Here is a 27,548-nt window from a genome sequence, read left to right as displayed (position 1 = left end):
ATGCAGCCTTGGCCCTAGTTTATACACCAAAAACCTGCTGACAGATCCACTTTAAGGGTAAATTCACACGTACCGTATAGCAGCAGATTTGATGGTGCGGATCCGTAACAGATTTGATCTAAATAACTAAAAACTGCATCAAATCTGCTGCGCATCCTGTATGTGTGAACACACCCTAAAGGACTTATTCAGGAAGCAAGAAATGTATTACTGTCTCTTGGTCCCTGATGCATCACTTTAGCCTCAGCGTTGTTTCAGATGTATAACACAGAGGTGAAAGTGGAGTGCCAGGGAGCAAGGGAAGGTAATACCCTTCCTTATCCCAGGATAGCCCCTTTGACCACAAGAAAGCAAAGTCAAATTTGTAATACTTTTGTCAATTTACTTATGAAAATAGTATTTGTTAATTTATGAAGAATATCTTAGATCAGTAGCACACAGAATATAATATTTATGTGCTCACACATATAATTTATTGGTCTATAATTTCAGAGCAAGTTTGGTAAAATATATGTATCTGAAAAAAATATATATTCTCAAATAGCTTTAAGCAACTTTGGCAGCCAAAGTATCTCTGGCTACATTGCTTTGTGTATAAGGCACATGGAGATAAAAGCAAGGATTCATCAAAGCACAATGCCTCGGATTGCATCTTTCCTGTCATTGACTTCAATTGCCAGCATCACAAAACCCATGTTTCATGCAGGAAGTGTGCTTTGATCCCTGCCAAGATGACTTGCCCTAAGTCATACAGTAATAAGAAGCAAAGCTGCGATTCGGAGAAAGAGTTCTTGCCACTTTACCGCTATCATGTCAGACTGTCTGACATTCAGAAGATATTTGCACCCGTTGCCTTCCCAGCTACCACAATAAAGCACAATACTATCAATATGGCTCCCTGCAGATTCAAACAGCCTCAGCGATAACAGGGGGTGCCCGACTAATAAATATTCATTTACTATTAAATCACACAAAACATGACATTTTTAAGTTAGAATCACTTTGCTGGTGGTCAAACATGCTCAGTAGCACAGCTTGGATGCCCTTGTACATAGACAGCGAAATAATTCTGCCTATTGTGCAGGCCGCCAACAAGAATCAGGGTTCTTGAACAGAGGTAGGAAACTTTTAAGAGGTGGAGGCCTAATATTTTTAGGATCTTGATATCCATGGAGTACTGAGTTGTTACAGGACCATAGAGGAATAGTGTGAGTTTTAGCAGGCCACTGTATGAAGGTACAGAAAATCTCCATATGAACACAACCATAACAGAAAATAAAAACTTTGCCGCCATCTTCTTACAAACAGCTCTGCATGCCAAGGTGATTTTGGGCCAGCGAAGCCTACTTGCGCAATTCAAAATATATATATTATATATATTGTGGGCAATATCAGAGTACATCACCCAGTTTAATGTAATAGGATCTGTGGTGCTGGATGACATATGTTGTAGAGATCATGAGAAAGAGCCAGTAGAAGTCTGCACATTTTTTTCCTGATATGTATCATGTGACCAGCACGGACTCAATCTAAGCCTAAGGGGCTGCTCTGGTTTCCTAGACACAGAGGGACAGACTTTTTGGTTGACAAATATGCTTTATTTTAACCTATCTGTACACTCAGACTGATTATTTCCACAGCGATTTTGCCACTTTTTTTATCAGTCATAGAACAATTTGTGGTCAATATACATTCCAGCAGAGCAAACTACAAGATAGCTGTCAATATAGACATACATATCCAAGTACATGCTAGACATTGCAGCAAAAGTCTTCTAAATATAAATATAATGGGATGAAGCGGTTCTTATGGATTTTTCCATTCTTTTGTAAATGCCAGTTTTTGCAAGTGACAACAGAATCTGAAAAGCAATACTGGGGTGTCACATCAGAATTAGCATCTCAGGAACGGGTGACCAACTGCTACCCTGCTGCTGATAGAACATCCGGAGAATATGACAGCTGATGTCAGTAGATGAACAGAAAAATGCCAATATCTCGTAAGTGTAAAAGACATAATTAACAAACCGTGACTGTTGCTCAAACCTGTAGTTTACTAACATATGGTCGTTGTAAATCTTGGGTTGAAGACTACTGAAAGGAAAAATTGACAGTTAAACGCTAAATTTTGTTCATTTGATTTAAAGGATATTGTGGTGGTCTAATTATTGATATATTGCTGGTGCTGGTGGGAAAAAAAAATTATACTTGCCTACTACCATCTCCAACTGCTCCTCTCTTTTGCCTGACTCCAAGACAAGAGGCTGGAGAAAAGCCTTGATGATTGACAGGCCACATACTACTGATAAGGGTTGAAACTGTTGCCATCTACTTTTCCTTGTGTTTGACATATTTCCCATATCTCCATTCTGAAAATTCTCATAATTACAGAACTCGCAGTTGTTGGCAAATCATCATGTCCCTAGATAAGGAATATTTACAACAATACTTATGGATCTACTCCCTGTATACAAATACGGCAGCCTCAGTAACTGTAGATTCTGAGACTGACATTTAGTAACCAAAGCGAGGCACATCCTTTATTACAAAGTCCGAGCACATCCCCTGCTAAGGTAAATATACTGTGTTTACATAGTCCTGGAAAACCATTTTACTCATCCAATCTGAAATACGCTTAAATGTCACTGCACCATTTTCAGGGTTACTCAAGGACCAGAACACCCACTGAAGGCACCATTCACTAATGTAGTTAAGTATTTAGAACTGAGCATATATTTCAAAGAACTTTTCATTTTTCCGTTGCTCTGCAGAAAACGATTTCCCAACCTGTACCAAAAAGACTACATTAAACTTGTCATCAATGTGAAACATGGCAGTGAAATTCTTACTTGAGATGTGCCATTAATAATTAATACAGGTATCTATCATAATTAAACCCTCGCAGGAAATTTAGATGCCCAACATCACATGAATCTCTCACAATGCCTGCAGCATTATTAATGTCCAGAGCTGCGACGGAAATTTCATTAAATGAAATCTAATTATTTCTTCTATTGTTAGCTTCCATCATCTATTTTTAGAGACAAAGGGCAGGCCTTAGCTAAAAGGACACTAAATTCAAAGTCTTATTCTCCGTTTGATGTACTATTCAATGTAATCTAGTTTTCCATCGCTTCATTCATATCAGACCTGAAGAGTTTATGCTTTACTTTTAGTTTCATTGACCATCCTGTACTGTATAAAATAAGTCTGTAGCAGCACCGGTCTCAAATAGAAATTAGTTCAGTGCATGGCTAATTCATGGTCTGATCAAGGGTGTAAGTTGGTGTAAGTCAGTGCAAATCCAGTGTAAATCCAAATCCTCAAAGGAAAAACATCCAGCTCCAGGAGTCATGAAAAGTAAATAAAACAAAAATAAAATTTTCATACATGGTATCCAATACACAAGAGAACACACCGCAGTCTACGTGTTTTGAACAATATGTTCTGTGTCAAAGATATGATATAAACCCTTGATCACAATGTGGGGTTTGAAACGCATCATATGGAGCATGTTCTCTTTTGTATTTGTATTTCCCTTTCCCTTGAAGAAACTTCTCTTGGAATTACGTTCACCTCTAGAGATGAGCAAACCGGGTTCAGGTTAGAGTCGATCCGAACGTTCGGCATTTGATTAGCTGGGGCTGCTGAACTTGGATAAAGCTCTAAGGTTGTCTGGAAAACATGGATACAGCCAATGACTATATCCATGATTTCCACATAGCCTTAGGGCTTTATCCAACTTCAGCAGCCACCGCTAATCAAAAGCCGAAAGTTCGGGTCCGGATCGACTCGAGCATGCTCCAGGTTCGCTCATCTCTATTCACCTCCAGAACTCTTGTGTCCATGTGCGTATGAGTCAATGGAGGAGTAAGCTGATCACATTTCCACTTTACAGTATTGTAAACTGGGGTAAGAAATCCTATCACAAACCTTGGTTACACATTTGTACTCCTTTTAAAGAAAACTATAGAAAAAAAAATAGGTGTCTCAAATCTGATTTTATACGAAAATTCTCAAGATCCTCTAGAAATTTTTTCCATAAAGACCAGTCAATGACATAAGAAATTCTTTACATAAACTTTCATAGATTGCAGACTGTCGATCTACTGGCCTTTTAGCACACAGCCCAGTAAAGAAACTATTTAAGCCCTATCACTCAAAATTGATAAGAGATAAATCAGCCAACACCACGTGTAAGTGGCTTGTAAAATCGGCGTTGATTTCTGTGTTTTGCCAGCAATCAAACAATGTTTTTAGTGTTATTAAGTCAACATATTTAGACGTACATGAAGAAAGACATGTGTACTCATTAAGAATGGCGTCACATCTGCCGTTCCCATTTTGTGGTTTTACAAAACGTCTCAGTATGCCTTCTATAAAAAACCTCCGCAAACACATCTGGAAGTATGTATTAGTAAGACAATAAATAGAATGAATTATGGCTGCGCTAAGAGGTTCCCAGTGCTAACATTTAGCTGAGAGCAGATTCTGAGTACCTGGAGCTTCTGCTCAGTTAAGAGGAGGCTCTGGGCTTGCATACAGTCAGCTGGATGGGAGCACAAAGCTTAAATGTATAGTTAGAACTATGGGGATTATATACAGTTAATACATATACATTGTTTAGAAATGGAATCTAATAAAGCCACAAGCCGTTAGATTAACCGATCAAATCCATACTCAAATGGAAGTATATCAAATATAAGAAAGAATTTCTAAACTAACTCTTTAAAATGTTTTTTAAAAAAAGATCCTGGTGGAAGAAATTCCAAAATGTACCAAATTTATTTATAGACTAGCTCCTTTTTGTAGAACTCCATTTCCGGTTATTCCCTTCAACATTTTTAAATACATATTCAACCGGGATATTACAAACAAACATTTCTTTACAGACTAGATCCTTTTTGCTTTAGATTATTCCTTTGTTAACTTCTAGAAAAATGTATAAATAAATCAACAACTGCATCTTAAAGCCCTATTACACAGAGCAATTATCGGTAAATCGGGCACATATCTCCCCGGGTAGTAAAGACAAAGATCAGCCAAGCAGCGAGCAATGGTTTGATCTCTGTTGATTGACATGTAACAGTGGATGTGCAACTAACCGCTTATGAAGGGTAATACTCTGGTATATAAAAAATAATAAAGATGTTTTATGCTTACCTCCCCTGGTGTCCTCCTGAAGTGTGTCTGCATCTGAAGTGACAGCCCACTCAGCCAATTATTGGCCACATATCCGGCAGTGCTTGGCTAAACGGGTTTGGCTACAGCAGTGGTCAGTGGGGATGCAGAGACAAGGCTGAAGGACACCAGGGAAGAGTGGAGACATAAGCATAAAGCATCTTTATTATTTTTTATATACAGCAAGGGCTGTATGGACATAGCTAGCAATGTCTATACAGCCTCACCTGCACAATTATTGGGCCCTGTATAGGCTGTAAAGTGAGCCACAATCCAGTAGGTCGGTTCTCATTTACTCCACGTGTTGGGTAGTGTAATACGCACCTTGGAATTCTCCTTGTCAGTAGGGTCCCTACATAGTCTGATGCTATCAGCACTGACTTGCCAGTGCAACCATGAGAAGGGACACAATGGAGACTAACACCCAGAGTTCAGTATATTTTTACACTTTTAAAGGGAATAACAGTATGCTGAATTAACAGGTCCCCTTGTTTTCTGTATCCATGTTGCATCCTATTCCCCTTTTATGATGTATAGGATAAGGAGGAGAAAAAAAAACGTTTTTGGATATAAAAGACTTTAAAAGAATGAATTGTCAAAAAACGACCTATTGTTTTAATCAACTTTTTAAGTTAAACATATTTTTAATACATTTTATTATATAATATATTTACCTATGGTTTACCAAAGTTAGTAAAACCTCTGATATTCTGAAGTTTTCTGTCTAGGCACTAAAGCCCCTATTACACATGAACGATGTCGGCTGATCTTTGCCTTCTATTACATGGGACGATTATTGGCCAAATACGGCCGATAATCCTTTCGTGTAATAGGGCCTTAAGACTATTAGTAAGCTGATACTTCCTGTTCTGTAGAGATCTCTTTCCAGCAGTCATTTCATCTATTGTCACAAGCAGGACTAGGATAAAAGGTGAGACTACAGATAATATAGTATCCACCATTCACAATAGGTGATAACCACAGCTCCCCTCCTCCTCCTCCGTGCACAGATCAGGCCTCCCATAGAGGTCACTGTGTCATCTCCTCTTTGCAAGTTCATGTTGACTAAACGCTGTGAAGACTGAGTAGCAGATCAAGTAAAATGTCATCTGATAAAAATACAGAGAATAAAAAGTAAAGTAAAAACAGACTGGAGGAAAAGAATGCATTTTTTTCTGGATTTAATTAATGAAAAAAAAAAAACAACTAGATGACACATTCCCTGTAAGACCTGCAGGACTAGCTCTGTCTCATCACATATAAGACATCTTGAGGCATTATGTGTACAGGATTTTGCTGCTGAATAGAAAGACTGTGTCAGATCAAAGAAACAGACTCCAGAAAGCGAATGCAGAAAGACTGCTATTACCACTTCATTATTCTGCATGGTCAGATCTTCCCAAAGAGCACTCCTGAGTGTTCCTGTGACCGACAAGGATATACACAGGTCAATGCTTTATAGGTGGGAGGGGAGACATGATACGTTGAGATAATATCTATAGACATTGTCTGTATGTTATTACTAGAAACCACTTGCACAAATGGACCCTTTGAGAGTAACAAAGCGCATCTTATATTGTGCTACTGGAACACATGGAACCTGGCATGCAAGACACCTAGTACTTTTGATTAATATAATGCATTTGATGAGGGAGAAAGCAGTTTTCTATGTCTCTCTGTTATTGATGCTTTGGAATATTAGAGAAGGCATCCTATACAGACTCTGCTGAGCAAATTCAGATTACTATGACTTATAGATTCACTTCTACCCAGAATTGTTCTATTGTGAACAATGAGAACAAGATGGCTCTAGTCCAACTGACTATTTTTCGTGACAGGTTCATTCATTTCCCCTTTCTACCACTCAAAGTCCGGCTTGCTACAAAGTGGCAACATTTTAGAAGAAAATGTTTCATCTCAGATGAATGGTCTTCGGGGAGTAACATGAATCAGCGGCACTACAAAGCAAGGAGGCTGCAAGCAAAGCTGCTGTAGTAAGATTCTTTAAGGAAGAAAGCTAATTAGACAAGCATAATAAGCCCCATTGGCGTTTTCTACTGACGGGATGACATAATTTAAGAGAACAAAGACCAAACTTGGAAAATACAAGACTTCAATGGGCTCGGATTCGTACACACGTGGTAGCGTTAAAAGCCAATAAACACTTACAAAATAATGAGCCCTAAATGTGACAGTCGCTTACATACTCAAAGCTTATTAGTGAGCACCAGATTATTGTCTATTGGTTTTACACTTAATGTCAGCTTTAATCTACTATGAGATTATATTTATGCTAAATAATAATAGCGCTAGTTTATTAGCACGTTATTCTTCTTAATGTATATCCCATACAACCATGCTCAGGTGCAGATGTATCAATGCGGAGATTGTCAAGTGGTACAAGCCATCATTACATTGTGTTATCTGGAGCTTTACACAAGAATACTAATTAGCTGAATATGCCATATGATTCCGACGTAAAAGTAATCAGCAAACTGCAATAAGGATCATTTCAGTTCCGCTACGTCTGCATGACAAAAAAAAAGGTCAACGAACAAGCGAGCGGGAAGGTGTCAAGAAAAAAGGTGACTGCCAGTCACATTGCTTCATATAAACAATCTGCAACCAAGTTATCATATTAAATTATTGTAGATTGCACGGAAAGTCTCTATTCTAAAAGGATTATTGAGGATTATGTTTTATTCCATCAGAAAACAAGAATCTAAGGGATTATAACTTTAACCCTTCCTTTCAAAGATTCTCCGAACAAATGTTCTCTGAGCAGAATAAGCTGTTCGGAGTCCTATTCAACAGCTAGTTGATCATCTAGGACGTTTAGCAGCAGGCCTCCCCACAAACACTTTACTTTTGTTCTCTCCTTTAAAGGGCTTCTAAAACTACAGCCAACAGGGAATAAAAGTGCATTTTACACTAAGTGCTGCTTGTGTAAATGTTTGTAGGTCTCAAACCTAGAGACATGTAATATAAATAATGGTTGTAGGGCTGGGATTTCTCTGAATTTGGGATCAATAGTCATGTTAATAAATCTATTGTACTCAACCAATGTTTTTTTGTTTTTTTAATATACAGAAAAAACAACTGATGTAGGTGCCTATTTGCACCCTCCTCTTTGACTGTAACCAAAACTTGACTGTGTGATACCCTAACCTAGTTTGTCTAGCTAAAGAAAGGCATACGTTCATCCAGTTTAAGCTATTATCATGCAATGATGATCCAGAAGAAGGTGAAAAAATTCCATGAGGTTCTGTAGATGCCAGAGAAAAAAAAATTAAAGGGGTTGTCCGGCGATAAATAATTATTCACAGAATAACACACATTACAAAGTTATACAACTTTGTAATGTATGTTATGTCTGTGAATGGCCCCCTTCCCCGTGTTTCCCCCCACCCACGTAAGACCCAGAAGTGTGGTGCATTATACTCACCGCATCTCGTGTCGTCCACGGTCTCCGATCCTCAGCAGTGACGTCTTCTTCGGGAGGCCGGCGGATCTTCCCGAGTGCCGGCCACCCTCTGCAGCGTCATCCGAAGCTCAGCCGCGATTGGCTGAGCATAACTGTGCTCAGCCAATCGCGGCTGAGCGGCTGATGACACGGCCTCCCGAAGAAGACGTCACTGCCGAGGATCGGAGACCGTGGTCGGCACGTGACAGGTAATGTATAGCGCACCACACTTCCGGGTACACGGGTGGGGGTGGTGGGACACGGGGAAGGGGGCCATTCACAGACATAACATACATTACAAAGTTGTATAACTTTGTAATGTGTGTTATTCTGTGAATAATTTTTTATCGCCGGACAACCCCTTTAAACGTGGCCCTGCATACAAACAATGAAAGTCATGTCATAGTTTATCAGTCTTCCTCTAACCAATGGCTTAAAAGGCACGTGTCTATTACGTTGTTGTCAGACGCAGATATAATTACTTTAAAGCACTAACAACATTTACAATGAGGGTTAGAACTGTATTGCCAGTCCTTGTTTTGATGGTCAGACTTGGATACCAAGAGCCTGACAAACTGTTGTATTTATGGGTTATGATGGCATAAAGGCCCTCAAGAAACTGCCCTGCTCAGCCAATCACTGGCTTCAGTCGTGTTCCACCTCAGCCAGTGATTGGCTGAGCAGGCTTTTCTTGCAGGGATGACTGATCAACATGAACAAATACTGACATGCCAGGACTGGGGATGTTGGCAAGGCAGTTGAGGGGGCTTAGGGTAGGTGTGTATGCTTATTTTTATGCCACCCTGAACCAAAAAGAAGATTTTAAATCAACCCTTCAACCCTTTTAAATCAATTGAAATTTTAAGCTTTATTTTTTGTTTTAACATACAATCTTTAAGTTAGTCTCTAAGGCTAAAAATAAAAAAAATTCATTTGTGCCATAGTGTGTAAGCAAGTCTTGGTTAGGCATGGATTCATGCAATCCGCTTTGACAGAGCCTATGGGAAATCAGAATGTATTTTACACACATTGTATTGGACAAGCAGTCCATGAACAATCACCATTAATTCCCACTGTAGTATTTAACTGCTGGATGGCAAATATGTACTGTCATAGTGGTTGCCTTCCAAAATGCTTCTCTTGCATAAAGAATGGCGAACTGAAGCAAGAATGGTGAATGTGTTCTCAAACATCACAGACACCATAAAGAGAATAAGAATATAGTGAGCCCGCTGAATAAAGTCACAGTAAAGCAACTTGCATATACTTACAAATTCTGTGCATGAGCAGCTCACAGTTGTCTAATGAACCATCTCAAGGAAGAATATAATTTTCTTACCTTGATCCATCTCTTCTCAATTCTCTGGGGGAATTTTACTTTTATTTAATACCACAAAAAATAGTAATCGAGAAGGAAACCTCAGGAAGTCTGTCATTGTTATCTTTTCAGTAGATAAGCCTTCCTTTGTATGAGTAAATGCACTCCATAAAGTGGGGGGGAAATGATATACACGTATTATCAACACAGCCACAGCTTGGCCAAACAAACATCACTAGAAAACGGTGCCATATGACTAGTCTCTGCGCATGTAGGAATCCATCCACTAACACACAAACTGCATTTTACAGAAACAAGACAGGTGCATGGTGCTAAATATTGGTGCTTAAAGGGAACCAATCACACACAAATTGGCCATAAAGATAAGGAAACGTGCTGGTACATCAGCCAGCACGCTTCCTAACCATCCCCCTGTCCCCTCCGTCCCATGAACATTCAGCCCGCAAAGTTAGTTTAATAGTGTCCCGCGCTGTATGCAAATTACCATGTAAGTAGTCAAGGTGGGCGGGCGGCTGGTCAAGTAGTCCCGGTGGGCGGGGGCTTCGTCATGTAGTCACAGGCTCCTGGGCCGCCTCCGGTGCTGTAATCACGCCCCTCCGGGCGTGTTGTAAAGCGGCTCCTGGTGACGTCACTCGGGGGGGCCGGCATTGCACATCGGCCACGCCGACGTCTTTACTAAGCTGCGCGTGCGCAGTACAGTGGGTGAAGCCGCTGCTGTACTACGCCGCGCAAGCGCAGTACAGCAGCGTCTTCTCAGGCTGCACTGCGCATGCGCAGCTTAGTAAAGACGTCGGCGTGGCCGACGTGCAATGCCGGCCCCCCCGAGTGACGTCACCAGGAGCCGCTTTACAACACGCCCGGAGGGGCGTGATTACAGCACCGGAGGCGGCCCAGGAGCCTGTGACTACATGACGAAGCCCCCGCCCACCGGGACTACTTGACCAGCCGCCCGCCCACCTTGACTACTTACATGGTAATTTGCATACAGCGCGGGACACTATTAAACTAACTTTGCGGGCTGAATGTTCATGGGACGGAGGGGACAGGGGGATGGTTAGGAAGCGTGCTGGCTGATGTACCAGCACGTTTCCTTATCTTTATGGCCAATTTGTGTGTGATTGGTTCCCTTTAATACTTAAAGGAGTTATCTGGTCACAAGAAAAAGTTTGTTTTACTGTCCCCTGCAGCTCCCATTGAGATGTCACCCAGTCCCCCGCCCATAACTCTGCTTCCTAAATTTATGACAGACTCATCTCAGCAGTGATGGCAGCTAAGGCTGGGCTCACACTGCGTTTTTGCAGTCCGTTTAATGTACTGTACCTTTTTTAATGGTTAATTTGAACGTGCACGAAAATATGGTCAACCATGTTCTTGTGTTCGTTGCTATAAAAAAAAAAGCATCAGATTCGATCCATTTTTTTTATTGTAATGGAAGTCAATGGAAAACTGATCCTAATGGATTGAAAACAATTGCATCCATTTTTGCATCCCCCCCCCCCCCCCCCCCCGGATAACGTATACGTTAAACAGACTTCAAAAATGCAGTGTGAACCAAGCCTAAGCCGTTACTGAGTGAGGTGTAAGCAGACAGTCCATCTTAAAAGTATAAAGCTGGATGGCGTCATACCCTCATACCTCTAAGCAAGCCTTCTATGTCATCTTATCTAACACTATCAGTTCTATTTTCTTTTTGGAGTGCAGAAAGGAATGAGTGGCCATGCAGAGGAGTTGTTCACAAAATCCTGCCAGATAAATCATAATAGTAATAATAGAAAACCCATGTAAGGGAACCAAGAAATCAAAAGTAAAAAAGGGAAAAAAATATTTATATTACAAAACAACTAAAATGAAACTGCTGTATTTAACAAGCAGCAAAATAGATGTTTTTAAAACAAGTGGTCACCAATCGGTGGGGTCCAACAGGGGACCACAGCCTATTCTCTGCACAGTGCCAGGTTGGGAACATCACTGTACCAGCAAAAACATTTAGTGAAAGTCCTAAGCCACTCTGTTCTTTTCTTTTTAATGATCAGAGAGGATCCCAGTGATATCCTTGCAACATGCCATCTGTGATGGGAACACCCTTTTAAGGTTTTAGGGTACATCCCATTAAGGGCCCGTTCACACTACGGAGTCGGCATGGAGGTTCCCCTTGGAACCCTTGGCTGCAGACTCTGCGCTAATTCCACAACATGTCAATTTGTAGAGCAGAAAGGTGCGGAGAGTGCAGGCGTACGAGGCCTCCCATTGAAAGACATAGCAGATGGGATTTGGCACGGAGTCCGCAGGCGGGGGTTCCAGGCAGAATCTCTACGCCGATTCCATAGTGTGAACCGGCTCTAAGCCTAAAGGTTTACTGCTGTTAGTAAATATAGCAATCTTTAAGGAGCTACCCCATTGTAGAGAATTCAGCACCTTACATTTTGTGAGTGACAGGTAAAAACATAATGTAGATATATTTACAGAGAAATATCATTCTTTAGATATAGATAGTATAATCTAACAAAACATTCCATCATGAAAGAGTTTCCAAACAGCAGTTTAGGCTTTAGAGTAACAATACAAATTATGGATAAGGAATGCAAAAAAACTGCATTTTACAGGAAAAGAAGAAGGTGGTGCCAGTCCATCTCTTTATGGTACTGCGAAAGCTGACAACTTTTCTTTTTTTTTTTTCAAAACAAGAAAATGTAGAGAGATTCTAAACAAAAGCAAAACATGTACATAGGGACAATGTACCAAGGTCCTCTAGCTGAACTTCAACAATCATGTTCTTTGAGTACTTTATGTTACATTCTCATTTTGTTTTAACCTCAACTCAATGCCAACGGTTAAAGATGGCCTAAGGATAGACTGCCAATATTAAAAGGGAATGCCTTTATTAAAGCTGGGACTTCTAGTTTTTTCTGTGATAAGGAAAAGGCTGCTGTATCTGTACAGCATTACAAGGAAATATGACAGCAGTAGATAGTGGAGACAAAAGATAAAGCTCATGGGTTAAAACCCCCTCCCCCCATTGAAATGACCACAGGCCACAGAGCATGCCCTGACACCTTTTTTCATTTATGCCAATGAGGCATCTCCTGTCTATAGTTCCCTGTGTCTATGGAACTTGCTGTAAAAGTATATTTCAAAATGTAGTTTAAAAAAAAAAAACCTAAGGCAAAATGACTGCTCCCAAAATAATGTACAAAAAATAAGAATAAAAATAGAGAAAATAATCTTGATGATTAAAAAAACAAAACACACAACATGTCAGTATATGGCTCTAATCAGAAGAAATTGTAGCCAATACATTTCCTTCAAAGAGAGTCTGTCACATTCAAAATGTAGTCCGATCTGAAGATATCATGCTATAAAGCATGAGGAGCCGAGCAGAGTTCCAGGATAACCTGCATGTAATCTCTGGCTATTCCAGGCTAAGTAGTCAGATAGGCGGTCCTACTTAGTGACTGACACCTATGTATAAAAGTACAAGAATAGCTGTCAACCACTGACTAGCACATTCACTTGACTACTTAGCCCAGAAAGAGCAGAGGTTTATCTGAATAAATGACCAAATATCCTGGAATTTGTCCTACTAAACTATATATAAGTTTGCTCAGCTCCTCCCGCTCTATAACATGCTTCTTGCAGACTGGACTGCATTTCCAATATTACAAGTTCCCTTTAAAGTAGAGTATTACTAAACATTCTTTAAAGTGTAAATGGTGACAAGGATGAACTATAGACTGTATATATTGTTTGTGGATTTTATGTATACTCAAACTGTCCATCCAATGGTTGACTGTAAATGGCCATCAGATGACTTGTACTGGCTATATAACTAGATGGAATCTGTATTCTAAAGCAGTCCTAGAATATACAATAGTTGTGGCTCTAATAAGCAGAATGAGTTGGGTAGCTGGGGAGTAATACATCACTGGTTAAAGAGATTGGTGACATGTAACTGAGACTTGAATTCTCCCGCTGCTCCAGTTTTGAGTCTTGTGTTTAGGTGGTCTTGTGGGAAAGGGGAACCGTTTAGCTGGGTCTCCAATAAATATTCTTATATACAATATGTTGGTTGATAGTACACAATTATTTCAGATAAAATGTATTCAATGTATAATGATTTTAGACATATCTTTAGTAATGGTCTGTGCTCTAAGTAATAGGCACCTACAGGTTATATAGATGTAAAGCTACCTTTCTATGCTATATGCTAAATCCTCTGTCCTTACATAGTGCCCTGGATGTTTAAAGTGCTATACAGACATAACAATAAATCTATAAAATACAGAATTAATTAGTTGCTTGCAAAATATATTTAGTTTTATATGCATATATCTGTGAGATAGATAGATGTTGTAGAGGGAGAGACAGAGGGAATCTTTCAAATGTATAGTCATAAATATTATATATAATGTATAGATTCAAAATAGCCTTTAGAATTGCACACTATTAATATGACAGCTGCAGGCAGGAAAGCCATTTTTGCCATGAATGTTAACCAAGTAAAGAAAATTATTCATTTGGTTCGGTGATGCAATGAGACCCCGCTCAGAATGTAATCCTAAATGTCACACAATACGCTTTCTGTGCCCATTACTACATGAACTCTACCTGTGCACCAGGCCAAATATGTGTGCTTTTTCTAATTATAATCGGTTTCCATAGAAACAGATTTGCTATAAAAAATGACTGCTAGGGAGACATGGGACATTCTTCACTATATAGCACATAAACTAGGCAAAGCATTCAAAGTTTAGTACCAGGTAGTAAGAATAAAAAGTCTTTTATTGACTATACCATAAAAGCATTAACACAAGGTAGAGTATAATACCCAACACCTGATGCATTTGAAGTTACAAACCCTGAAAGTGTCACTGAGGGTTTTTTTGTTTTTTTGCAGAAATCAATAGTCCAGGCAATTTTAAGAAACTTTGTAATTGGACTTATTGGGCAAATATGCCATTATCTGCATTCACTTTCCTTAGGCCCTCCCTCCCCTTCTCTCTCATTAACTGCTCATTATCAGGAAATCTCGAATCTTTTACATCAGTCAAGCGCTGTGTAATCTATGGAGAGGGGAGGAGGGAGATTAGTCGGCAGAAGAGAGCAGAGAACAAGGGATTACACAGTGGGACCTGTGTGAAAGTGGTATTTAGAGGTCAGAGAGGTCAGTGCTGACTTCAGAGGAGATAGCCCAGTGATGTAGATGTAAATTAACTCTTTGTTGTCCTGTTTTGGTGCCTCATCTCCCTCAACCCCTCCCCTCTCCATAAGAGAACCATGAGGGCAGAGCTTCAAACTGCTTTTTCATGATAAAAATGCATTTTTTCGGCTAATAAACCCAATTACAAAGTTTCTTAAAATCGCCTGTACTATTGATTTTAGCATTTCATATAGCATGGCTATGCTACAACCAAGGATGCATAACTTAAAGCACGTCAGGTGTGTGTTATATCATACCTTGTGTTGATGCAAGCCTTAATAGTATATTTAATACTGGAAAACTTCTTTTCACCTAACTCCTGGTGCTTGGCCTATATGGAGCTCTTCTTACTCCTGGTGCTTTGCCTATATGGAGCTCTCCTTACTCCTGGTGCTTACCTATATGGAGCTTTCCTTACTCCTGGTGCTTGGCCTATATGGAGCTCTAGACCAAAAACAAAAAATGCCCAAAATATATAGTCCTTAACTCATAACAAGATACAAATCAAACAAAAAAAAGGATCCACAAAGGGATACAAAGAATGCAGGACAATCAAAAATAAATATTATTGTAATCTTTATTTCAATAATTAATACTTATTGAACTACATTGGGGCTAGTCTGCATGTGGATCCACTGACATATGCACAGCAGAAATGAAAAAATCCACTGCAAGAAAAAGGACAGACAAGGCATAATATTTCGGATTCCAATTTCAACACTGCAGCGATTCCACGAGATTCCACCTAGGGGTGTCAGCCTGAGGGCCCTTTTTGTATGGTCACCTGATGGTAACCTGATGGTTTGTCCCTATAGCATATGGGAGCCTAAGGATGAAGTAAATTTTCTTACCTTAATCCTCTGCACTGTTTTTGGCAAGATTGTAGTTTATTTGATATGTAAATTAGTAGGTTCAGTGCACTGGGGGCGGAACTACCACCCTCAGTGGACTGATCCACCCTTGGCGTATCCTAATGAATATTCATCATGCAATGTGCAATTTGGAGTGCTGAAATGATGTCACTGCAGACCACCGCCCCAATATACAAGAGAGGGTAGGGGCTGGCTGGGGGTGTCAGTCCTGTCCCCAGTGTACCAAACTGCCTCATTTACATATCAAATAAACATCCCCCGCAAAAAACAGGGATCAAAGTAAGAAAATTACCTTAATCCTCAGTGCCCTTTGCACTATCCGGACATAATAGGAAGTTAGATGCTTCTAACCAGCTGATGGTTTCCCTCTAAAGGTTCTCATACATTTTATACTTTTATACCCACAAGCAAATTTGGCTGGGGATTAACCATGGACTTTCCTGATAGCATTTTTCCAGCAAAATGAGTATGGATCTGAGATTCCATAACATGCGGTTTCTTTAAGTTTTTTTTTTCTTTATTGTTGTGTTATAATGTTGTATAGTACCACAGATGCCAAGGAGGGAAAAGATAACTATTATCCACAAAATGTGGTTACTGTATTGTGTCCGGTGTAAATTCTTAGCAATTTTTCCAAACGCTGTATGCTTTGGCTGTATCTTCCTATATATTAAACTCCATAAGAATCACAGAGAAACAAAGGAATCATGGCGTGACATTCGCGTCAAGGGAACTAATCTCCATATGTTGCTTTTACATTGTGAAACTTTGTAACACTGCTGCACTCCTGAGGAGACCTCATGTGATCAAACGTAAATCTTTCTTAATGCACATTTGCTCTTTTCCTCTAATAATGCACAAGGGATGGGTATTAATATGCAGTGTTATTAAGCAGAGTCATTACCTGGTGATGTATTGTTTTCCACAGCCAACCGTTGTTAGGCTCCTTCCATGCAGCTCTGGGATGCAGCATAAAACCTGGTGAAATAACAAGATATAACTAGTTATTTATGATGAGGTAATATGTCCCCAAGTGTTGGCCTATTAGGAAACACAACAATTGTATCATTCTTCAAAATTTCCAAAGAGCAGAGAAGTAGTTATGCTATAATATTCACAGGCAATCATGAATTACAGCTATGTGCTAACGCTTTGCCCATGCTGGCAATATATTTAGGACATTGGACTATGTAAGTTAGGCTTTGTTCCCATTACATTTTTCTCTTACGCAATGTATAATACAGCATACGCTAATTGGACGGATGAAGTAAACCATTGACTATGTTATGTCCATTTTCTGAACATATACATTATTTTTAGTGGCCTCAGTATGTAGTAGACAATGCTACTGAGTTCTGCAAAAGAATGTTTAGAAAATGGACTGAATATAGGGAATATTTTACTACATTGTTCTATTTAACACAAGGGTTACAAGAGTACGTATACCATAAAGCGCAAGGAGCAAAACTTCATGAAAATATAGCATAAGGGTCTTTTAAAAAGTTACATTGATAGCTGAATTTTTCATGCACCCTATTAAAGGGTACCCGTCATGATGTTTCCTTACCGATTGGTGTGCAGTCAGTCCTCCTGGAAGTTTCTGTAACTATGGATATGACCATGATGGGTCAGTTCTGTGCACAAGGCCCATTCTGATCCAATAGGGCTTGTGCACAGAACCAACCCAGCATGGTCATATCAATAGTTACCTGAGCTTATGGCAGCTGGAGCAACTGTGCTTCTTTTGGGTGGGGAAATATCACGACATGAACCGTTTAAACTTCATTATAGTCAGTCACACACGGTTTACACAGGAAGATAAGCAGATTAACATTGATTTAAAGGTCCACAAAATAACCGTAATCAGCTAATAAGCGATCGTTGGCCAACTGCTGGCCATTTTACACAACCAATTTTTCACAGTGAGCACCTATGTTCATTCAGAGGGATGGTTAATAAATGAATTGTAATTGGGAGCTCAAGCATAGAAAATTCTGAAAAACTGTCAGTTTAGAGAACATGGAGAAGATCTATCTCAAACTTGCAAAGTATGTTTGTACAAGAAGAGACAATGCTAGCTATACTGCATATTTTTTTTTACCAAACATTCGTGCTTTTGCAACAATTACAAAAGCTGAAGCAAGGAAACATGAAAGCAGCTTTACAGAAATTCTAAAATGGAACAGACAACAATAAGGTTCCTAGCCATATCTATCAAACAGTACAACAGGGCCAAGTTGTTAAACTACAGTACTAGGACAGAAAATTCACACATTTTATCATCTTATAAATATGTAGCCAATACACCCATATATGCTAAGATAACTAAATGCGTATTCAAAGTACATACAATCCATGATTCAAGTCTTCCTGCACTAGCCCCAGCTATGAGTTATAGTCCAAACTGGGAAAAGTCCTCACAGAAATGGGTTATAGAAATGAGAGTGCGGCACTGACCACAAGCTGCAATCTGCAGTCTGTTAATGTTACATCTGAGAATCCTTCCAGAGGAATTGATGTGCAACATATTTTATATTCCTCCAATTGTTGGGGAATTTATCTTATCTCACCATTAATGAATACAATGTATAACTGGGCTGCATCATTTACTGGAGTCGAAAGCAGATATATAGCCCATACTATGTGAAACAAATCACTCCTGTGACAGCAGCAATACCAAAAACGATAATTATGATGAGACAGGCAGTCAATGGGAAAATCAATGTCATTTTAATAGCACACCAGGCAGCAGATATATTTGCAAGGTGACCCCCTCCAGTATTTCTCATGGATGGCCATGTCTTCATTTACCTTTTATCGCCATCCAGAGGGTAGAAAGGTGCTCTGGTTGCCTCACTTTTTATGTACAATAAGCAGAACATCAATAATAATGTCAGTTGCTCTCACCCATATGACGGCAAAGCAATCTACATAAATGAACATCCATGCGGCGGGATTCTTCAAGGTCAGGTTGCTGTTAACCTTATCAGTGAAATTGCCAGGTTTACATAACTCACAAAATCTCTCTAAATAGCGGACACACAAGATTTTATCACTTTCAGCACAATATTAGAGTGAACCGATCTGGGGACATACATAAGCATTGTGCAAATGTTTCTCTTTATTTCACATTATACAAAGGAACTGAAGTGAGCATTCTGCTTCATATATTCTTCTACAAGGCATCTGGTTATCGAATGACTGTCAGGGACAGTCCAATTATTAACGTGTCAATCTACCTGAGGAATACAGTGTGGAAGATAACTATTTCATACACTGACTGTTTTGCAAGTTTTCCTACCTGCAAAGAATGGAGGGGTCTGTCATTTTTAGCATAGGTACACTTTACCGGTGTGAGGCAGAATATGTGTATATGGCATATTTTTCTAGTGTTTTTGTCACCTTTTGTGGCCTATCAACTAGGTCATGTGATGGCAGAGGGAAAGAATATGTCATTCACATAGTAAAAAAAAAATGCAAGTGCATGAAAAAACGCCACACAAAAAGGATGTGTGAGGGCACCCTGACCAAGTCTGCACACACTGCAGAAGGGAGAAGATCTGTATGGAGGGACTCCTCCATACAGATCTTCTCCAGATCTTTCAGGTTTCAGGGATGTCACTGGGCTACGTTGAGTTTCAGCTTCCTCCAAAGATTTTCTATTGGGTTTAGGTCTGGAGACTGGCTAGGCCACACCAGGACCTTGAAATCCTTCTAACAGAGCCAATCCTTACTTGCCCTGACTTTGTGTTTAGGTCATTGCCATGCTGGAAGAACAATCCATCTTCAATGTTCTAAAAGAAAGAGGTTGTCGGCCAAAATATCGCAATACATGGCAAATCCATCCTCCCTTCAATATGGTGCAGACGCCCTGTTCCCTCTGCAGAAAAACCCTAAAGTATGATGTATTCGCCTCCATGCTTCACCGTTGGAACGGTGTTCTTGGGCATGCACTCATCCTTCTTCCTCTAAACACCGCGATTGGAGTTGATACCAAAAAGTTCTATTTTGGTCTCATCTGACCACATGACCTTCTCCCATGCCTCTGGATCATCCAGATGGTCAAACAGACTTGGACATGTGCTGGCATAAGCAGGGGGACCTTGCATGCCCTGCAGGATTTTAATCCATGATGGTGTAGTGTGTTAAGAATGGTAATCTTTGAGACTATGGACCTAGCTCCCTTCAGGTCATCGACTATAGGAGAGAACATGATAAAAGTATATTGGCTGTATAAGTATAAAATTAATAATAAATAGACACTATTTTGGAGATAAACCTATTAACTACTGACAGGCCCCAGTGTTCCAGACAACCATGTTTGCTTGGAAGTGCTGTAGTGTTTTAGATGAAAAACTCAGGGGGAGAATTTATTCACGTAGAGGTTTCTGGTGTTAAAAAAGTCACAAATTCTTTGCAACAAGCTTGTGCTTTATTTATAGTATTTTGTACGCTACTTGTGGAGGTTTATGCCACACCTAGTTTTATGACAATTTTAAGTGGGCAGGCTTGGCACAAAAGAGCCTTCAGCCTGCTGCATATACTATTGTTAATGCCAGAGAACTGGCATACATTATAGTACAATTGGCTTCTTACTGGTGTAGACTTCAGTTTATGGTGCATGGACATCCACAGGCATGCACCTCTTAATACATTTTCTGTAGACTTGTGCTAAAGGCGGCATGAAAAATGGCAGCCTATAGGCTGGGCTCACACTGTTTTCGCAATCAAACGGATGTAAAACTGATGAAAAAAATGGATGGAACTGTGTGCATCTGTTTTTATCTATTTTTCCATTGACTTCCATAATAAAAAAAAAAAAAGGATCAAAACGGATCCTTTTTTTTATTATGGAAATCAATGGAAAAACGGATCAAAATGGATGCACACAGTTGCATACTTTTTTTTCATCAGATTTTCATCAGTTTTTGTGCAAAAAAAAAAAAAGGGAAACAGATTGCAAAAACGTAGTGTGAACCCAGCCTAAGTAAATTTGCCTCTTAGAGTCATGGCACCTGGGAAGTGTCTGAGAGGTAGTTTCCACAGCTAGGATGCTGCAGACTACACCGGCAACTTGGATAGCCAGGACCTTGGATCACTTGTTCTCTCATAACTCATTGAAAAGCAAAAACCTGTAGCCACATTACTTGAGAATCTTGGATTTTGTTTTGCAGTTCTCTGAATCTCTTTCACTAGTGACTTCCTGTAGCTAGAGCAGAGAAGACACAGGGACATCAAAACCTCTACGGCTACCCACAGGCTGTAGATATAACATTTATAGCAGTATGTAGCCTGTACTTCATAAACACATTACAGCCCACCATAAACTGAGGCCTATATGTTACTGATGGGCTCTACGGATGACAAGGAAGACTGATTTCCCAGCGGCTCTCCTGCAGCAGGAGTGATTCAGTTAGTGAGACTTTATTAGGGATTTGCACAGAACTCAGTTCTCTAATATATTAGCTTTAGTATGCTTTACCCACGTTTGACTTGAATTGAGCAGCTATCTACAATTACTTTAACTGAAAACAATTTTTCATTTTAATGTTTGCTTATTTCCTTTTTTATTTAAGCGGGGACACAGTACAGGTATCTATGACTGTAGAGAGTCCCTTCAAATAATGATTGTTTGACCCTTTTTAGAAACCTGCGGCTGCCCTGGATTATTATACTGTCATGTGTTAGGATAACAAGGCACACATTTCAGTCTCACGTCCATGTGGCAACACACAAAGCACAATTTCTGTAGGCAGAGAACCAATCCTTTATTCACAACCCAACTGTCAGTCATCCTAAACACTGAGCCAGCTAATTCTCAGCACAGGAAAAGCTCCGTCCTAATGACAGGCACACAGAGCACAGGGAGTACAATAACTTTATATGGCTTTTAGAAATTATTCATTTGAATGAAATGTGTTCCTAAATTTAGGAATCTATGTATTGTATACACATACACATTCTATTAGTCCAGCACTAAACCTTAAAACTGGTACACAACTGAAGGTGTAAGTGTTAACGCAATCAGCATTTGCACACACATGTGCAACTTTTTACAGAGTTTACGCTGCATTTTAAGCCAGAACCAAAAGTGTAACCAACACAAAGACGGACTGTAATACAAACATTTACACCTTTTCCTGTGTTATGGACCCACTAATAATAAGGATTACGAATATGCTGGATCACAGAGTAAAGTTATAAGGTAACTATGCAGTGTTTGTGGGATTGGCAACTGGAAACTGGCAGTTTGGATATATGCATAATGGTATGTTTAAACTGAGTAAATGTGGCGAAATTCCGTGGCGAAGCTCAATGTCAAAAGGTGTCCCTATGGGAGGGCTCATGCGCCTCCGCTCAAAGAATTGACATGTCAATGACAATTCATGTCAATGAGTAGAGGCGTCTAAGCCCTCTTATAGACAAACAGTGTCACACTGAGGCAGGCGGGATTCTGCAGCGGAAATCTCTGCTGCGGAAGTCCGCCAAATTTACTCAGTGTGCATATATCCAAGCGCCAGTTTCCATTTGCCAATCCCACAAACATTGCATAGTTACCTTGAACTTCACTCTGTGATCCAGCATCTTCGTAACAAATCTGTGATACTGTCTACACCCGCCCTGCTCCCTGGCCACCGCTCTTTGTCTGCAGACTGCCCCCAACCTCCTCCAAGAATAAGTGACAGCCGGCTCAGCTTCGGCTGTGCGGGATTTCGAAGTCGAGGAGGCGGGGTGGCCTGAAGGCAGAGAAGTGGCGGGTGCAGACAGTGTCACAGACCTGCTTTTGTGACACTGTCATTACAAAATAAAGATTGTTTTTTACTTTCAACTCTGGAGTCGGTGGGGGTAGCCTGAAGACAAAGCAGTGGCCAGAGACAAGAAGGGGGCCAGGGCAGACAGTGTCACAGACCTGCCAGCCTGAGATAAAGATTAATTACGCAGATGCTGGATCACACAGCAGCAGCAAAGGCGTGATGCTTGTGTGATATATGAATATTTGTACTGTCAGACCTGCATATGCCAGTCATAAGAACTTGGCCTTACTCAATGAGTTTTTTGGGACCCATGCCATTATAAAAATTAGTAGTGTCTGATGGATGAAAAAAATATAAAAGGTTGGGGACAACTCAGAATATCTTACTCTGGACGACAAACACTAGGCAGCACTTTTTTTTAATTCCTTCTGCATTGACTAAAATGGTGGTAGATCACAAATAATGTTAGATTACTATAGCTTTTCTGTACTCTGCCAATCCAAATTCTATCAGGGAAAGAGGTAGAACCTATAATACATTTGAAAAATCTGTAAAATAAAATAAAAAAAAACACTAATATCTGAGGCTGAACAGAAGACAATGATTTCATGAGGTTTATGCATGACTTCATTAAAATATCTGTGGCGTTACATCAAAATTCACATCTGTCGCAGGGAATTGAAACAGTTTTATATATTCTATCTGACTGCACATGAACATCAGACTATCATTTATAAAGATTTTAGAATTTGTTCTATTAAGGTTTAACACACACAAGAACATTTTAATGGAGGATTAACCGTATGTTTCCTCAGCACATATTACTGCATTGTACAATGAGCATCAGGATAAAGGAGTGATGTTAGGGCGTCTGTGGGTAAAAATAAAGGCGCTAATGTGACAATATCATCACTTGTGTAAGATAAAGTAACCCTACGTACCAGAGATACTGTGGACGCCACTCTAGGGCTCATGTGCACAGCTATGTTAATGCACAGACCAATAAGAGATGCATGTGTCTGCTACCGTACACCATTGAAGAAAAGAAAACTCTATACACACACACACACGAGTCAGAGTGCTCTCTGCTGCCACCTCTGTCTGAGACAGGAACTGTTCAGAGCAGTAGCAAATTCCCATAGAAAACTTATCCTGCTCTGGACAGTTCCTGTCTCGGCCACAGATGTCAGCAGAGCGCACTCTATCAGACTGAAAAGAAAACAACATTTCCTGCAGGACATACAGCAGCTGATAAGTATGGAAAGATTTTTAAATAGACGTTGCAAATCTATATAACTTTCTGAAACCAGTTGATATGAAAGAAAAAGATTTTCGCTGGATAGCATTCCAGACTGAAGTAATTATTCTCTGTACTCCCTTACCAATTACCAAATGGTGCTAGGAGGAGTTTGAATGTATGTAGTCAAGCTTGTGCCCTGCCAGTCCTTACAGAGTGTATAGTACTGACCAACTGTTGAGCAGCTCTGGAGATCAGTGACGGAGATGTCGCCAATCTAGCAGTTATCTGCTTCAGACTGGAATACATCTTTAAGTTAGAATTAGGAAAAAAATATATATTTTAACTCCCGGCAGATGTCAGGTAACACTACATGATGATAAAGGAGCAAAGCTTGACATTTTCAGGGTTGAACAATCCGGCCAATTGTAATCGACATGCATGAATTCTGACATTTCCCTTCAAAACACTGTTTACCTTCTACAATAACCTCACCTGCCACGTCTGGTTAACAATCTTCACTGCTATAAACCAAGACACTGCCCTTCCAACCTCATCATCCTCTCAACGCGCCCTGAGATCTGTGAAGAAAAGCCTTGTGTTAAGCTGAATTAACTTTCTACTCATTCCACACAGATCTCCGGTATGATCACACTTAACAAAAATGGACAAGCATGCTCAGGATGCTGCGTCTACTAGGGTCTTCAGCTCCTGACACATACGTGGAACGTATAGTATGAACATATGCAGCTATCCTCGTAATGGAAACCAGTTCTCCATGCATTGACTGGTGATCCTGTGCTGGGCTTGTACTTATACACAGCAGCCTACGAGAAGAAGCAGAACTGCAGTTTATATAATGAAGGAATCAGGGTAGGTGCACAATGAGGAAAACACGCGGAGGACTAGTGCGCGGATTCCGCCGCTTGTCCTCGTGCACTCACCCTCTAATGTCTGCCTGTGCCATAGACTTCATTCTATAGTCAGTCAGGTAGATTCCACCCTTATTTGGGTTAACAGCGGAATCTGCCTGACCATAAAATGGAGTCTATGGCACAGGCAGAGAGTGAAGCGGCAGCGCACGGGGACGTGTTTTCCTCAGTGTGCACATACCCTAACAGGGCAAGAGACTAAACAGGAAGCTTTATAAACTTAGAGAAAGTGTGGGTCTAATGGGATATTCTTGGATCAATAAAGAACTCTAATGTAATCTAAATCTGATTCAGTAGACTTGCTGATGGTCCACCTGTCATACAGACATTAAAAGGGGTATCCTGGGCACAGATGACTGGTGCCCAACTAAACTGGCAAAAAGAGTTACATAAATTATCAATATCATATACCCCCCCCCCCCAACAAACCATTGGAAATTGTGTAATGTCTCAAGACAAGCAATACATTTGCGTAGTGACTACTGGAGGTTTGAATGCAACTGCATTCATGCCAGACCCCAGATCAACATCACACCACCACTGAGATGGTGCACACTGAGCATACACAATCTGCTCTCTTTCTTATAAATACAGAAGCTAGAGAAAACTGTAATGAACTACTTGTCACAGATGGAAGGGGGAGCAAGGTGGAGACAATCATATAGATGACATTACAGAACTTCCAGGGTGGCAGAGAGGTTCAGTTTTTCAAAAATAGTTCTTTTTTTTTTCTATCCCAGAAGAAAAAAAAAATATTTAGATAACTTATACAATTATTGTTGCCATTGTAAATGGGTACTAATTGTCTATGCCCAGAATACACCTTTGAAACATGGCCATATTACAGGAAGTGAAAACTCCAGTACTCATTGGACTGCTAAACCCCAATCACCCACCACAGCCATTCCATAACAGAGCAGAGCTAAAAAAGCACATCTTTTTTTAATATTGCAGCAAAATCCATACAACTAGTTAATTTCTGGCTTCTCCCATCAGTCAGCATTTGTTGCTAGGAGTCATGCCTGCACTTCTTCTACAGAAACATGAATGACATCACTAGAAGTGACAGCCGGCCTGCAGAGAGATGTGGACCATTAAACATGGCAGCACAGAGCAATGCCAGAAGTCCATTGCTTTCAGTTTAATCGAATTATGCCGCTCATATGCGTATTTTGTCATAGGGCGTCAGACATCATGCTATTAAGGTGCATAAAGCCACTTACATCCACATCCCTTTATGACTATAACCTGTGCTTTAAATGCACATTTATTTATGTTCTTTCATTACAAACAGAAGAGAAAATCAGTCAACCATAATTCAAATGCAATCACTGCTGTAACAATTGATTCTGCTAAGCTGCGCCTAACACATCCAGCTCCTGGTGTGAAATACAGCTTCCCAGAATTAGCTTTTTCCCCCTGCTTAATAAAGCATCGCTTCATCCTGTCATCACTATATTAGACCTGGTGTCATAGGCAGGTAAATGGAATTGTTTTACTACCTGCTTTAGAGACATTGCTTGTTAAAAAGAAACATGCCTTGATGCAAAAACCTTCTTCAGTAACCTTTGGGATTGAAATCAGCAAATCCATACTTTCTTTCAATTAACAAATAGCCTGGTTTGACTTTTACTTAGAAAAGTCTTTGCACATTTTGTATTTCTTAGAAGCTTCAAAGTGATCAGAGGGGAAGAAAGGTGTAATTGAAATATGCACTGTAGGTCCCGTACCCTTCACTGTACAACCATAGCTAGATCTTCCAAGTTTGGCTTTTTTTTTGTTTCTTTTAATATGGCCATGTTGGAGAATTTTACAAGCACCAGGTTTAAAACAATTGAATAAGTATAGGTAAATGTTGCCTGGTATTCTGTGGGAGAATCCCCCGTGTTTCACTGTGTTCACACGGCTTCCTCAGGAGTTTTATTCTTTGAGTGGATATACGGTACCTCTGTCTACACGCTACATTATATGGACAGCTATCTAGTCCCATGAGCTACAGAAACCAGGAATTTTATCTACAGATAATGGTGCCTGGTATTTTGAGGGAGAACCCACGTGTTTCACTGTGTTCGCACAGCTTCCTCAGGAGATTTGTTCCTTGAGTGGATATACGTTTGTCTACACGCTACATTATATGGACAGCTATCTAGTCCCATGAGCTACAGAATCCAGGCATTTTATCTACAGATAATGAATGATACAGGAATTTACCCAAACATAGCAGCTCAGACACCACGATATGAATCCTCCACAGTGCGTTAGTTTGTATTCCCTTTAGTTAAGCACCAAGTCAAATGTGTTCATCATACAACACAGCTTAAGACAACTGTGCGTTATAATTTATAGTTAAATGTCTTCACTTGAGAATACATTACATTCTGCACAACAGCGTATTTACAGGAAAAATGTGTGATATATACAAGGAAATGCTCGGCATTGTAAGTTATGTGAACTGTAGCAAACCTAAATCAAAGGCTCCAATTTAAGAGTCTCATGGGTTCTTCTTGATATAGTCTCACAGTAGATTCAACTTGCTCTTACACACAGACCGCAGCACACCAGGTACTGGAAGA

The 27,548-nt window shown here is 40.0% G+C and overlaps 1 protein-coding gene across 4 annotated transcripts in view; it reads right to left on the bottom strand.

Annotated features, from left to right (window-relative positions):
- Positions 1-27,548, bottom strand: part of ENOX1 (ecto-NOX disulfide-thiol exchanger 1) — a 454,877-nt gene that overhangs the window by 340,435 nt on the left and 86,894 nt on the right. For 3 of the 4 annotated variants that reach the window (XM_069970542.1, XM_069970544.1, XM_069970543.1), the window contains exon 2: positions 16,956-17,029. In XM_069970542.1, the coding sequence (XP_069826643.1) occupies positions 16,956-17,024 (69 nt within the window). In that variant the 5' untranslated portion in view covers positions 17,025-17,029. Of the gene's footprint in view, positions 1-16,955; positions 17,030-27,548 lie in introns of those variants that run through there. The other variant, XM_069970546.1, reaches the window with a different exon arrangement.

The sequence above is a fragment of the Dendropsophus ebraccatus genome, chromosome 5, assembly GCF_027789765.1.
Source record: "Dendropsophus ebraccatus isolate aDenEbr1 chromosome 5, aDenEbr1.pat, whole genome shotgun sequence".
NCBI classification, from domain to species: domain Eukaryota; kingdom Metazoa; phylum Chordata; class Amphibia; order Anura; family Hylidae; genus Dendropsophus; species Dendropsophus ebraccatus.
Note: the sequence above shows the minus strand (reverse complement) of the source record. Positions and strands in the feature narration are given on the sequence as shown.